This window comes from Leptosomus discolor, chromosome 1, assembly GCF_034619465.1.
Source record: "Leptosomus discolor isolate bLepDis1 chromosome 1, bLepDis1.hap2, whole genome shotgun sequence".
NCBI lineage: Eukaryota > Metazoa > Chordata > Aves > Leptosomiformes > Leptosomidae > Leptosomus > Leptosomus discolor.
Window position 1 is genome coordinate 120614081 of NC_141391.1, and position 15823 is coordinate 120629903.

The window sequence follows — 15823 nt, forward strand, 5'->3', positions numbered from 1 at the left end:
AAGAAAAACAGTATCATAGCAAGATTTATGACCCAACATTCTGCAGTTCTTTAACTTGAATGACTTTTGGTCAGTTAATGGTATAATAAGTCATTCCCATAAGCATTTTGATGACTCAAATGAAAAAACCCATTTAAAAACGGACACATTTCTTAAACACTACAAGAAATTTATCTTAACAAATACCTAGTTTATTACATCAGTAGAACAGTAAAAGCCTTAGATAAATTATTTACAATTATGTACTGTCAAAGGTTGGTCTTCAAAATCTCCAAAAATAAAATTTTCCAAAAAGAAGTCTATATGGTGACTGCTTATTTCTTTAGATTATTCATTTTGCCAGAAAACCCTTGTGACACAATATTGTAATACCTGACTTGAATATTTAACAAGGACATAAAAAGACTAAATTAAATTCTAGGTTTTGTATCCTCAGTTAGCAATTCTCGGTTTCATGTAGCTACGCCTCATGGCAAAACCACTCTTAAAAGCTGAGGATCTCTGAAACCCTGTTGCTGTTATAGAAGTAACACAGACAGTCTACACTGCAAAGGGAAAAAAAAACACAAAACCAAGATGTACTTACAAAGCTAGGCTACTCAATACGTATTGTACGTGCTCACATTCAGCTGGGAATGATACACAGGCAGACGTGAAACAACAGAGCGCCGTCTGAAGCACCTGAAGCTGAGGCAAAGGAACCTGCCATCTGCCAGCATAGTCTTCAACAACCTAAAGACAAAAAGCACTGGAATATATATTACAATGGAAAACATTCTCTTTAGTCAGAAATAATAAGTAGTTAATACTGTACCTGCTTTATCTCCCCTCTTCTCCCTCAGAAGTAGGGTTTATAACCAAAAAAAACCTGAACATTTTGTGTTATCAAACTGAAAAAATAAATAGAAACTTTATGACCTACATTATAAAAGATACACCACAAAGGACCTTCAACTACTCTTTTCAGAGTAAAGCAGGACATATCTTCTGCTTACAGAGTACCACAGTAGATACTACACTCTGCATTTAGACACAAGTTTTTATTTTCCAAGAGGATACAAATTAGAGAGTCTATAACAATATCCAGACATTCCATTCCATTCTAAAACTTCCAAAGAGGGGAATGACTAAACTGTGCTCTTCCAGCCTTTATGTCAGCAGACAAAGGCACAAACATACCAGTCACCCTTTCTTACCTGATCAAATAAGTAACTTTGGCATTTTTTATCCATACGGTGGAACGAAGTCTAGTTATGCCCTGATCTACAGTTATGGAGCTGCATCACTATTTCTAGAGAAACATGAAGGTGAAAGACAGGTGTTTTAATGTAGAAAGTGGAGAAAAATCCTTGCCTAGTCAATCTTGTTTGTACTGATAAATGCGAGTATCTGGCACTGCCTATGCCCACATTGGGAGGCTCAATAACCCAGCACCATCCGATATTTCCACACTGTCTGTTCAGAGCACTCCATGTATAAAACACACAGCACTGAGCGCAGCACAAAGCAGAGCAATAAAACAGAAGTCTGCAAAGGCACCCACCGATTCTGTGACAGACTAATCTTTACTGCAGTCCCCTAGCAAGTGGAAGGCCAAGGGCTTTGGGTCATCTCTTCTCCTTTAATCAACAGCTGAGACATGACTCACATGCAGTACTCTAAACAGAGACTGAAACCTGTCTTCCATGCTCTGGCATGTAGCTTCTCTCATTGCACTACAGTCAGGCTCCCTTTACTCACTCTTGCCTTTTTTCTCATAAGTGCACAGCTTCAATATAAGCAGAAGAGTGGACTAGCTGCACTTCAGGGCCTTGGGCACCATTCTCCAGCTGAGGAAACCTAACTGACATCTCCTACATGCTGAGAAAGTGAGAAGCAAGCAGGGAAACAGAATGCTATCAGCCATGATGTAAACAGAAAGCTAAAGCTTCCACAGCATACCGAAGAGACAATTAACTGGCTTCAAGAAAGCTATGAAGTGCCAACCCTAGTTATACCTGGCCACCTACCTCAAGAGCGAGGCTGGCCAACAACGCACAGACTAAACAAAAAAAATCAGATATATCCCTCTTCAAGATTTCTTTTTGACTTAAAAGTCTGTGAATCCCACTTACATTTGTCTAATTCCCCATGAACTAAACAAAGGGCTTATAATTCAGGTTAAGCGGCCTACATTTGTAGTTCCAAAGCTGCATGCCTAACTTGAAGGCTCTGTGACATGAACAGGCCAGTGTCCAATTTCTGACAGTTTGCTTATAGCTGCTCCAAAGCAAAGCAGTTACTGATAACGGGACCAGAATCTTTTTCTCCTCACCAGCTGCGGCCGATTTATATTTTGTAAGTAGATTTTGACTTTCAACCAAATTTATTTTAATAGTCCTTGTTTGAAAAATCTGTTAGCTCAATGCAGCAAATATCTAGGTCAACTGGAAGAGAACTAGCAGACTTGTAGATAAATACTCTTCCTCTTACAAGGAAGAATAAACATTTTATAAAATAGTGCTGCCTCACACACCTACTGTGAGTTCTTTGAAATATTTTCAACATTGTGTAAGAAAACACAAAAGTCTTAGCAGAAACAAAGACAGAGAGAACGAATGTCCTTTAGCGGTTTTAGCCTCCAAACAGTCAAATTTGAATACATATAAATAAAACATCAATTTCCACCATGGTGTTTCAAAACACTTTGACCTGAGAAGCACAGTATGGATATGTTCATAAATGATTTCAAGCAATGAAACAATATTTTGTGATGATATCAGGCTTTTTTCTTGGTAGTATGAACTACTAACTGTAAAAAACTGTAGAAAGGATTTATGACAATGAGTGATGAAATTCAGCATAGACAAGTGTGCAGTGGTACTTGGGAACTAAAACAATCCAATCATGTAAGAGGACGGCCTTCAAACTGACAATTATGGCCCAAGAACCAGACTGTATTATCATGATAGATGTTTTAATGAAAAATCATCTCAATGCTCATCACAATGGCCAAGAAAGAAAATTAAATATTAAGAGAGTAATAAAATAAAACAAAGCAGTGTGTTAACTGCTCAAAACCACAGCGTAGCCCCACATTTACAAAACTGCATGCTGGATTGCTACCTACCCATTCCTATCTAAAAAGGGAATACAGAAGGCCTAAAAAAAGCTTCGAAGGAAAGCAAAAAATGCTAATAGTGAAGTAAGTTTCACATAAGGATCGATGTGGCTAACTAGGACACTATCACAGAATCACAGAACGGTTTGGGTTGAATGGACCTTAAAGCTCACCTAGTTCTAACCCCCTGCCATGGGCAGGGACACGTTCCACTAGACCAGGCTGCTCAAAGCCCCATCCAGCCTGGCCTTGAACACTGCCAGGGAGGGGGCAACCTTTAGGTTGTAAAGAAATGACAAGTGCAGGAAGGAAGGGAACACCAAACAAGGTTGGCAAGCAGGATCAATATAAATTACAGGAGGCAGCTCTCCACAGTGTGCAATTAAGCTGTGGAGCTCCTTACTAAAGGGATGCTGTGGATGCTGAAAAAGATATCCACCAGAAGTTACTAACTACAGTAAATGCTGAACTGAAAAGTTAGAGAGGAGAAAGTTACTGTATTTGCTCATCTCACTCTTTGGTTGGGCATATATGAACTTTTAAAAAGATTCTGGTCTTAATATCAGTGTATAACTTCTGCAAACAACCAGCATTCAGAAGCAACACAACAAAGGTCCATGCAGACAATAATACTTAGGCATTGCAGTCTCAAAGGTGCAGTCCTACCACCCACACTTTATAAAGGCCTATACAGTCCTAATAGTTGCCCTTGCTGCACCTACAGCACTCATCTGAACCCAAACCAAGCTAGTTCAGGAACTATTTGGCAGAGAACAGCCTCCTCTCCCAAAAAAAGCCATCAGGCTCTGTCCATATCAGCTCTCTAAACTGGCCCACCACCCTGCCACAGAAGTACCAGAGGCAGCACAGAAACGAAGACATCCCAACAGCAACATCGCTGTAGGTGAGCAGTTAGTCTGCAACTCAAATGTATCCACAAAAGATGCACATTAACAGCCCCACCTCCCACCAACTGGTCAGGAAGAAATAAATGCCATGCCTTTTTTTTTTAGGTAAGGATACCTGAAACCATGCATTTGTCAGTCCCTGGGTAGGGGGGAAGCCTAAAACTGGTCAATTCTCAGCAGACTTGCAACCATCAGAAATAAAAGATGCAGGGGGGGGGGGGGGGGGGGGAGAAAAAGCTAAACTAAGTATGAAATAAATTCCCAACCACACTCCACACACATTTTATACGGAAAGCGATGGCGGGGGGGGGGAGACAATGAATATCTGTTTGTTTTACAATTCTACGTATACCTCAATGTCTGTTTTTAAGTGATCTCATGGAACAGCATTTTCTATAATAGAAACTAACACTTTTTTGTATTCAAAAGGCTCAACATGCCACGCTTTGAAACAGGACCGTAAAACTGAACACAGGTAAAGGTTTATAGCAAAAAACAAACCCAAACAAACAAAACCACCACAGCTTTATAACTTCTGACATTTTTCAAGGAAAACAAAAGTCAAACGGACATGCGTATGCTCACTCTCACATTGTGAGGTTTTATCATCAGAGCACTTCACAAAATCAGAGAGATTATGTTCCTTGAGCCCTAAATACTTTATTTAAAGTTTATTTTTATCAGCACATTTAACAGGTATACTAGTTTCAAGGAAAAAAAAAAGTTTTACACAGTGCTAGGCCTTAAGTTGCCACAGCTTTTCCTGTCCCTCCCCACAACAAAAAAAAAAAAGAAACTGAAAAGAAACAAATCCCACCAAGTTTAAAGTTTTGTCATGACTAGGATTTTAAATGAAGTTACTCCCATAACTTTTTGTGAGATTTAACAGTAAAGGAAAGTCACCACAGGATTAAAACCACAACAGTTCTGTGAGTACTTCTGTTTACAGTTTTCAGACAAAGCTGGTTGGCAAATACAGTGGTTGTAATTTGTAAGCAAATATAGCTTGTTGTCACAGAATAGAACAAACCAAAAAAGGATTTAAAATGCAAAGCAAAAAAGGCACATAAAAAAAAAAAATTTCCTGAAAATTAAAAACCATAATTAAAAGCAACACCTACGATGGTTGCCTGTTCAGCAAAAGTACCAGAGCAGCCTGGATACCAAAGTTCAGTTCTAGAAGTGAACTTGTGTAACACTAAGTTTACTCTACCTGGAAACATCAGAAGAAATAATCACACTTTTTAAAACTGTCTTTTTAACCTATTTAGTGGATGACCAGCATTTTGTTGTTTCTGCCTACAAATACACTAACCCTGTCCTTACAAAAAAGGATTCCATTATTTAAATAGAGAGTAGAAAGGCCTTAAGAGTTTAAGATAACAGAACATAACAAATAAAAGTTTAAACTGTTTTCATAACTAAAAAAAAGAAAAAAAGACGAAAGCAACGGCTTTACTGCAATTCACATGTGAATATTACATAAGGAGCAACCAAACATAATCACACTTCTGGCAAATGAAAAAAACGTCACTCAGCAACAGCATGACACATCCCATGAGACAAGTTTCTGTCAAAGCTCTACCCTTAAAGCTAAAAGCTTCCCCTCACCCTTAATCACTGAAGTCTCATCCATTTCCTCAGCCTGCTTCAGGTAGAAAAGACTGGGTTCCACATATCCACTACATTTAGCTACCCAAAGAGCCAGTGTCCACACATATTTACAGTATGTCATTTGTGTGACAGCAAAAATTACACATTAATCCTAGAAAAGCAGTTTTGGCTACTTGTAGCAGTGTAGTAAATGTGCCTGTGTAAGATTTTATGACTGAAAGTAAATATTTCTATTGAGAAGTAGTAACGTTTCCCCTCACTCTTTGATTAGGCCCCCTACAGAGTGAGAGCCAACTAATTTAAAGAATTATGTTGATTATATACGGAAGAGGACTGACACTCTTGTGAACACACACATGAAAGCACGTCTGGATCACCAACGAAATTAGTAAAAGACAATTTAAGATGCATTTAAAGTAGGAAGCACAATTACTTCTTTCCCTTATCTGAACAACTGTTACCTAAAAGGACCACACTTTTTGAACTTTGCATTACTTACTACAATAACTGTGCCTCTTCTAACTTGAAAAAGCCCGTGTAGCAAGGCTATCAGACAGATTAAGCTACAAAAGCATCAGTGAAGATCTTTCTAAGCATAAAAACTTCAAACTCCTTTATAAGTTACAATCTTGATACATTTTTCCAAGCGAAACTCAAAAGCTTTTCGCACAAAAGCTAAGCTTTGAGATAAGGTGTTAAAAACTGGAGAAGCAGCAATATCAAGAAGTTCAAGAGTGTGAAACAGAACAGTTCTAAAGAAGTGGAAGAAGAAAAACGTTACAAAGATCAAGAAAGAAAAGTATACAAGTATTTGTGCAATGCTTCCTTTTTTTACAATACTGAGGGAGATAATTTAGAACACTAAGGGAGATAATTTCTCAGGAGCTGAGGAGAAGCCAGTAGGAGGACAAGCGAGTATGTGAATAAGAAAAGATTTTACAATGTTAATGCCAAGAGCACTAAAGACCGAGTCCTCCAGCCTATCCATCTGCAAATAAATGGGCTGCAAATCAACTGCTATTGTGAAGTCTCCCAAGAAGGTGACTGAAAACAGCCAAGCCCACTAGATACACTATAACGCAGCCTTGCATGATAGTGGCTTATCAGGTTCCCCATCAAGTGTCAAAGGAAGACGTGCCACCACCTAACCCAGGACACCCTTCTTTGCAGGCAGGTAACCCTCAACAGAACCAAACGCTCACACTCAGTTCCGCTTGGGGGGGTGGGGGGGTGCGAGGTGTGGTGTACGACCTTGTGCTTGCCACAGCTCTTTTGTCAGGATTTCCCTTTAAACCTGAACTCCGCTTGAATCTCAAGCAGCACAATGCTAAACTGCTAACTAGCAAATTGAATACACTTCTTTCCATCAGCGAAGCATGGAGAAAAGACCCAGCAAATAAAGAACACGATGACAGGTTAATTTTTAAATTTAAACGTTTCAAGTACTTACTGTATTCTTTGATACAGAGGTAAATTTGGTTACTATGGTTTGCCCTTTACAAGGTGTCGTGTAACTTAGCAGCGTCACACGTTTAAAAACAGCCCAGAAAACGTCAGTCAAATAAGTCAAATGTGACTTTCAATGGTGTCTGCATGTATCCAAGGCTAAACTATAACAGTCGCTCTATCACCTGACAACCCCTCACCAGACAGGAGGTGGAAATCGCAAAAAGGAGAGCAGACCCATGGGTTGAAGTGGAACAGATTTAATGAAAGCACCACCAATACCAACAGAGATACACAGAGCTAAACTCAGCCAAATGAATATCCTGTCCTCATAATCAACCAGGGACTAGTCCTCTGGAGAAGCCAGAGGAGGAACAGAAGGAACCCCACCAGGACACCACCCAGACCCCAGCAGGATCCCACAGCAGCTCTCTGTCCCCAGCAAACCTTCCCCCTTTACAACAGCCATGACTCTATGGGATGGGTTACACCTGTAGCTCACTCAGCTCAGCTGCCCTGGCTGACTCGAAACTGCTAACGGGCTGCCCAGCATGGCCAGGCTGTGATTCTGTCCCAGCCAAACCAGGACAAATGGTGCTCTGAAAACCTGAGCCACTAACGAGTATAAAGCATATTTATTCAGGTGGTTACAGATTCTACCTTCTCAGAGAAATAAGCTTCAAAGAAATTGAAGAGATCACTTTCCACTACTAGTACTCATGTGAGCAAGACTTCAGCAGCTAAACTTTAAAATAGTGTATGGAGATCAAATATGGATACCAAAGGTCCAAAAGATAATAAGAGTCTGGCATAACCAAAAGGTTTGGTTTTGTTGTGTTTTGTGGTTTTGGTTGGGCTTTTTTTTTTTTATAAAATATAAAAGCAGATTAACAACTATTGACTTGAGTTCAAAGACAGAGGCAAAAGCAAGTACTTTCAAATTTAAGCACATCACAAAAAGTGTGAAAAATTTATTAATCCCCAAATCAGAAGAACAAACGTTCAAAGACACATATTTTTCTACCCTCATTCCCACAAAGCAAGACAAGCAACAGTTGAGTCATACACCCATGGGTTTTTTTTTGCCTACTAAAATAAATCCAGGAAACACTATCTTCTCTAGTGCGTTACTAAATTTTACCCCTTAGCTTTTGAGTTTATAAACCCAAGAACTATTTTTCCAGCAGTGACTCAAGATACCACCAATTAATGTAAGCAAACTAGGTAATCTTTATTTCAGGAAGTCAGGTCGTACTGGAAGGCTGGAAGCTGTTGCCACAGAAAGAGCAGATTGAGTAGTGTTTACCCCTCAGTATTACCTTGTTACTTTAGATCAGACTCACCTTGTGTTTATTTCAGTCACTACTGAACAACATAAAATTACGTCTAGCACAGTTACGCAGCCATGTGGACAACTACAGAAATGCTGGGAGTAACCTGCAATACTTCGATAGCGCTTACTGTTATGAGAAAAGATTCTGAAGAGAAAGCACAATTTCAAGCTAATCAATAAAACTACACCCACTTCAAGTGCAACAGAAAAGGTCTGTTTTCAAATGAAGTAAATTTGGAAATTCATCCTTCTAATTAGGGAAGTACTCCCTCCACCCTTTATACCAAAAAGTAACCATCTATACTGTTTTCTGTGCCCTTCATCATTTGTATTTCACTGACGCAGGAACCTTCCAATGGCTCTGGGCCCTGAAAAATCTCCTGAAAGAGTTTCAAATTCTGCATACAACGTAAGTTGAAACTCATGAAGCTCTTCCAAATGTTTAGACTGAGGGGGTTCTGCTAGGTACCACCTTTCAAATTTCTTTAAGCCTACAAAGTAGTTATAGACTCCTTGTTGTTTTGCTTGCCAAAGTTGGGAACAGTAGATTTGCTTTTCCCAATGTCTAAGTGGTTTCACTACATGGAGAACTGCACAAACAAGAAGAAATGCTAGATCAGCAATTTTTAGAAAGTAACATAGAAATAGCTGGTGAGAGGCATAAGCTGGACACTTATCTTCCAAATGTCTCTTTTCATTCCTAACCACAGAAATCTTTGATTTCCCACCCCGCCCCCATGTTGACAATCTCAAATAACAATCTAAGAAAACATTTTATTCCGCTTTACCTTGGAAGAGTCAGGCTGTAATGCCCCTGTATGACCATGCACACCTACAATACAAAAACAGATCCCAGAAACTACACGTGGGTTTAGAGACTCCAGATTCTGACCTCATCTTATGTCATTAAATTATGATTACACACACGTAAGAAAAATGTTCTGAAAATCCAATCATCTCTTCTAACTGTTACTTAATCAACTATCTGAAAGTTCAGCTGCAACACTCCAGGCCCCAAGAGTACTGCATCTGGCCGTTTACAGCAGTATTTTACCTTTCTAACATATTTCAAGGATGAAAGATATGCACACTGATGCTTTTCAAGGTCTAAGCCACTCTTTTAAGATCAGTGAAGAGGTCTTTGCTTCTGTCTACAGAAAATGGCTCTGCAGACCAAAAAGGCTTTACACCTTGCTTCATTTTTCCTGTAGCTCTTACCGAGAGAAGCGGATGTGCGCACACTTCACACAGCAGCATTACTATAAGCAATCTAAACAATCTTCTTTTCAGCTGACACCAAGCTTCATCACTATGATGGAAGCGCAGACATATTTTAATAGGTTGTTACTCTGAAAAGAAAAATGTTTCTTTCAGGTAGTTCAAACTCATGGTATTACCGCTAAGCAACAATTTCTACAACTGCTGTTCAACTTTTGACACAAAACCAGGAACACAGGAGGCAATTAGGACACTTAAAAGTGTCAATTAACCGTTAAGAGAAGCAAAGTTGTGTTATCACACAGAGAAAAGTGAAATGAGGCAGAGAAGTTTGATCTGCATAACAGTCAAATCCAATCGTCAAAAGATCTGGATAGAAAGCAACAGGCTCTGACAAAAACTAGAGCCAAAGGGAAAAAAACTGCACTGAAAACAGATATATCTGGGGGAAAAAAAAAAAAAGCTAAATCTAGTAAAGTGACATAGTATTTAAGTGAGAAGTTTTGTTTTACAACAAATGTTATGAGAAAGAGGTAACCTAAACTTCAGGATATTTTCTGAGAAAGAAATGTAAATATTCTACATTACTGATTAAATAGACTGCAGGTCTATCAGCCCTCTGTATGTGCAGAATATAGAGCAGTCTAATTACACCACTGTCCATCTCACGATGGTACACAAGCCAACGCGGAGCACGCACAACTTCATTTGTTGTAAAACCACAAATGTCACAGCTACTAGCTTTTTGTATCAGTACGTTATACCAGTTAAGATCTTGTATTTATGAAGTTAAGCCAGTAAAAGAATCCATTACTAAAACTCATGCTTAAATAAAACATACAAGATTATATTTTGTGTGAGCAACATGACTGCTGATCACACCAGGGGAAATTTTAGCAAAAAAAATAATCCCTAGAGACAAAGTGTTAATATATTAACTTACTTTCATCAGGATTATTTAAACTATGCATTGTTAAAAAGAAAATTTAAGAGAAAAGAAACAGAGCCCTTTATATACTCAGAACATTGGCTGCCCTTGTGGAGAGTTCATAAACTCGAAGCAAAACAAACTAGGGGAGAGGGCTAGGCAATCTTTCTTCACAAAAGAAACTGCAGGAGAAGTCAAGGTCAAATGATTTACATGCTCTACCAGTAATAACTGCAATACAACTAGTTTATAGGAAAATTCCTTCCCTGGTCTTGTCCTCTTCTGTTCCCCACTAATTTCTGTCTTCGTCTGGGAAATGGGATTGGCATTAGTATACAAAGCTATCACTCTGACCATGCTCCCTTCTTAACACAATGAATTCAACACATGGTAAGTGTAGCTAAAAAAATTTAAGATAAAACTCTCAGTGTTCAGCAGAAGCAAATGTCTTTCCAACCTGCCAACTTAATCAAACATGGTTGTGATTTCTTACAATTGCTGTTTACACCATACTTCCAAAAACATTCACTTCTCCTTTTGCTGGCTTCGCAACTTTTTTTTCCACACATACTAAGTTCAGAGAAGCCACTAAGAAGAAGAAAATACAAAAAGATTGACAAAATCAAAAAGCAGTCTATGGATTTATTGAGCAGTATGCTAACCGAGATGATTTTAGACACATATTACAGTAAATAATAATCCAAATAGATGTTCCATTGAATGTTAAAACAGGAAAAACAAAATAAGAACACAGAAACACATTTATTTAAATGGAAGAAAACAATCGTAGTGGTGAGCTAAGCAGCCAAGAAGCCGATGAGATGAACTCCATACAGAAACCCTTTAGATGGTGTTTTGGAAAACAGCAAGTAGTGCGGCTGAAAAATACCCAGCATAACTAATGTTTTATCAACACCTGCCGACGAAAACAACTACGAAAAGCAACCTGTTGCTGCTCGTTACTTTGCAGTGCACACATAAAGAGGTTACATAGAGCACAAGAATTCCGGGCCCGCATGAAGAAACGCTGCTTTTCGGGGGGGGACGGGACGGGGGGACGACAAAAACAAAAAACCCCAAAAATAACCCAAAAAACCCCAGTATAATTTAGTCCCCTTTACTGGAAGTGTTTCCGAGGTCCTTCTGCCCTCCATCCCTCCACTCCCCAGCCCAGGCAAAGCCACCCGGAATTGTTTTGCCCGCAGCACCACCGCCACCACCACGACCGCACGTGTCCCAGTTCCCCAGGCCCAGACGCGGCCAAACCTCGCAGCGGCGCCGGGGCCCCGCCACCCTCAGACGCCCCCGGCTCTTCCTCGCCCGCTCCCGCCCCACCGCCGGGAGGCGCCTGCCCTCCCCTCCCCCACGCAAGCCTCCCCGCCAGCCCCAGCCCGGCCCCAGCCTCCACTCTCCCGCCGGGCTCAGCCGGCGGCACCCAGCGCCGCCCCTACACCGGCCGCCCCCCGCGGACCGACAGCCGTCGCCTCCGTTCCCCTTCTTCGCCTCAAGAGCCCAGGAGCGGGCCGGGCCCCTTTCGCCGCTAACCCCCGAGCCCTGCCCCGGCGCTGACCCGAGGGCGCCGGGGAGCGACCCGAACCCTGCTCCGCGGAAGGGTGAAGGGCAGCGGCCACGGCAGCCCGAGGGGGGCCCGGAGCCCCGCGGCACCCCACCTCCGCCGCGGGGGGATGGGAGGGACGAGGTGCGGCCCGGGGGGGTTGGGCGGGGCACGGCACACTCACCTGGCAGAAGCGGCGGCAGTAGTACTGGCTGTTGAGGAGGGCTGGCAGGCCGGCGGGGAGGCCCGGCGTCACCAGCGCCTCCAGCTCCTCACTGAGCCGCTCCGACTCCTGATCGCTCTCGTCTTCCGCCATGCTGCTCCGGCCTCCCTGCGCGTACCGAGCACCCCCCTGCCCCCGCCCCGCCGGAAGGGGTGCCCCCTCCCCGCGGCCTCACGTCCGGCCACGCCCACCCGCCGCCCTCCTATTGGGCCAGCCGCCGTGTCCATCAGCGGACGACGACGAGGGCACTCGCTGATGACCTCTGACCTCTGGCTCCTCCCTTCCGCCCGGCCCCACTGAAGAGTCCTTCGATTGGAGCAAAAGTCTCGTCGTTACTTTGCCCTCCCCTTGCCATTGGCCGCTCATCCCGTCTGTTACACCTCCCTCCGCTGCCTCCTGCCGACGACTGGCCAAACATGCCGTCCGCTAGCCGCCACCGTCGCCTTCGCGCACTCTGACTGGCCTGAGCACGCCTCCATCACGGCGCTTACACCCGCCTCTCATGTCTAATTGGGCAAAACTGCCATCCATCTCCGGGCGCCTGGGCCAGGAGGAACCAATCACTGAGGCGCTTCTCCCGCTCGGCCGCTCTGTGGCAGCGGGCAAGAGGCGGGCGGCGGTTGCTAGGTGGGTTGCTACGTCCCGCCTACCGCGGCCGCCAGGGTGGGTAGGTCTGTCTGGCTGCGGCGCGGCTCTGGCTGCGCGGCGGCGGCCGTCGGCGGAGGGGCGCGTCCGGCCCGCGGCGCGGGGCCCAGCCGAGAAGCGGCGGCAGTGGCGGCAGCAGCAGCAGCAGCAGCAGCCGCCCCGGGGCGGCGGGGCGTGGGGAGGCCGCGCGGCCGGAGCGGGTAACGGCGCCCGGCAGGGGGCGGGCGGGGGCCGGCGGGGCGCGGAGGGCGTCAGTGCCTCGGCGGGGCCCACCCGGGGCCGCTCTCTGCCGCCTGTGGGGTCCCGGGGCCGGTCGGCGGGGGGACTGCGGGGCCGCCGGCGCCTGCGGAGGCGGCGGCGCCGGCGCCTCCCGACTCTGCCATGGAAACACCCGCCGTGCCGGGCGGGGGAAGGAGCGGGGCGGGGTGGCGGGGCCGGGGCGGGAGGGGCCGCACCTGTCTGCCGCCGCCGCTGGGAGGGAGCGAGGCCTGGGGTGCGTCCGGGGCCGGGCCCTCAGTCCCCCCCCGGGGCGGGGAGAGAGGCGGGCGGCGGAGCGCGGACCCCGCCGCTCCTCAGAGGCCCTCAGGGGTTAAATGGCGCCGTCAATCCGGTGACCAAACCCCAGGGAATAAACGCATCGAGTTCTGGCTCTCGGTCCCAGCGAGGGGAACAGCGAAACCCGTTTGGCTGTTGGGAATCCGGAGCTTTTCTCCTCCTCCCGCGAAAGGCGCCCTGGGCTGGCCGAGGGGTCCGTCCAGCCGCAGGGGTGGCTCTGCCTCCGGTGACACTTCTCGGCCACGGCGTGCTCATCCGCCCTCCCAGGGCTCCCACCGCCTCGGGTTAGCTGCTTCCCTCCTTTGGAAGTGTGTAGATGGGGTGTCTGTCCTGGATGCCTTGTCCGCACGCACACCTTCATCTGCGCTTGGGAGCCCAGAAGTGGTTCAGGCATTAGTAGGCACCGAAGAATCCATGTCAAAACTTGAGACAAAAAACCCCATCAGAAATCCTGCATTTAAGCAGTTGTGCTGTTCACAGAATTCCTATGGATTTTGATATAGCTTAAATGCAAATGCCTAGTTTGGTGGGGGATTTGCTTTGACAGCTCAGAAGCCTAAGCAACAAATTTATGTTGGGTTAAGACTTGTTTGCTGCTTGATTTCAGGAAGCACTTACTTAGGAAGCTCGTGGGGATAAATTGCATGAAGCAACAAAAAGAATTTTAAAAGTTCTATTGATGCTGAAAAGAGATAGTTTATCTTAGTCTGTAGTATTGTGCAGTAGGGGTCAAGACTTGTATTTCTGGAAAGTAGCAGATAGTGAAAAAAAATTAACTAGGAAAGTAGCTAATAGCAAGATCTTTGTCTCCTCTGTTTTCTAAAGCTTGTAATCTCTTAGTGTAGCAATGGTTTAAGAAAAAAAGACAATTTTAAGGACTGAATTCTCAGTTCCTTTATTTCCAGCAAAAGGCATTCTGAGCAGCAGAAACTCTATTCAGTCCTTAGAGCTGATCAAGCTCAACTTAGAGTTGGTTTGGATGTTATGGTCTTTTAAAGGCAGGTCTTTAAAATGTTGCAACAGCAAATGGCGTGTGTGTGACAAAACAAGTACGATCAGTAACACATCTAGAGGTGTTCCAATGTCTCAGTCTGCCTTGTAAGCTCAGGCCATACAAAATTCTTCAAAGTCATTCATACCCATAAGTAAATGCCCAGGCAACTTATTATAGTTTCTCAAAGTATTTGCCAAAATATATTTTTTTTAAGAACCACCTGTTGCCACCTCCCTTTTTTTTTCTTTTTTTTTTTTGTTTTTTTTTTTTTGTTTGTTAAGCAAGTGGGTAGTTGATGTAATGCCCGTTCATTTTGCTCTGAAAACCTCAAACAGCTATTTCTTGACTTCAACTTTACTTTGAAAAGGACTTAAATTATCTTGGGTGAGATTTACACCGGCTACTCCATTTCTCAACAACAAGAAGACATAGATCCTGTTTGATTTTGGTACACTTGACTAGGTCATTGCCTGCTTTGGTAACACAGTGTAACTTATGGTGCTGTCAAAAAGTGTCCGGCTGTCTTGGTTATCAGTTACCTTCATCAGAGAAGTTGTCGTCTTTGAAAATGCGGGTTCTTATTTTGCATTGAAACGTATGCAATTTTCTCTTCACGTTAGGCTGTTTCAGCAGTCTCTAGTTGCAATGACAAAATGATTCGCTTTTGACTCTGAGTTAAGGTTCAATCTAATAGTTGTAGTTTGAGCTGGGGCAAAAGTGAGGGGTGTTCCCAAGTGAGCGCTAACAAAGCTCAGGTTTGGGTTTGGTTTGGTTTGGTTTTGTACCAGCTTTTGTAAGTGACAATAATGGCCTTCTTGCCTGATATTTGGACAACTAAGCTTTTGCTAACAGAATTTTTACACGTTTTCAGGAATTAAACAGAAAACTGCTGACTCAACATCAATAAGAAACTATCAAATATGTTGAAAATACTAAGACAGCACCCTTTACCCTAAAGAGTAAAGGATGAAAACTGTCTTCAAGAAAAAGGAAAAAGCCTTTCTGTTTGACTTTCAGCGCTGAACAGATTGAGTTTTGAGCATTCTGTTGAGCTTTGTAGTTGTAGAAACTAAAAAGTATATTACTCTGACCCATGAGGAACTGTGGTCTCCCAAGTTCTTTGAACTTCAAGATGAAGAACCTTTCAGTAATAGTTTCACACACGTATATGTGATTCTCTTTTAGATGTGTCAATAAGCACTCTATTGGATATTGAATAGACTGCATCTGAAATAATTAGCAGACTTTAACAGCAATCTTTTTTTTCTTTTTCAGCTTTCAAGTAAAGTTTATTGAAGGCAACA

General features: G+C 43.6%; 1 protein-coding gene across 1 annotated transcript in view; it reads right to left on the reverse strand.

Moving 5' to 3' along the window:
• ZNF654 (zinc finger protein 654) overlaps positions 1–12418 on the reverse strand; it is a 34068-nt gene extending 21650 nt beyond the window's left edge. The window contains exons 1-2 of the mRNA XM_086478024.1: positions 12287–12418; positions 587–732 (exon numbers count right to left, since the gene is read on the reverse strand). Coding sequence (XP_086334150.1) covers positions 587–732; positions 12287–12418 — 278 coding nt within the window. The remainder of the gene's footprint in view (positions 1–586; positions 733–12286) is intronic.
• Between the last annotated feature and the right edge of the window lie 3405 nt (positions 12419–15823).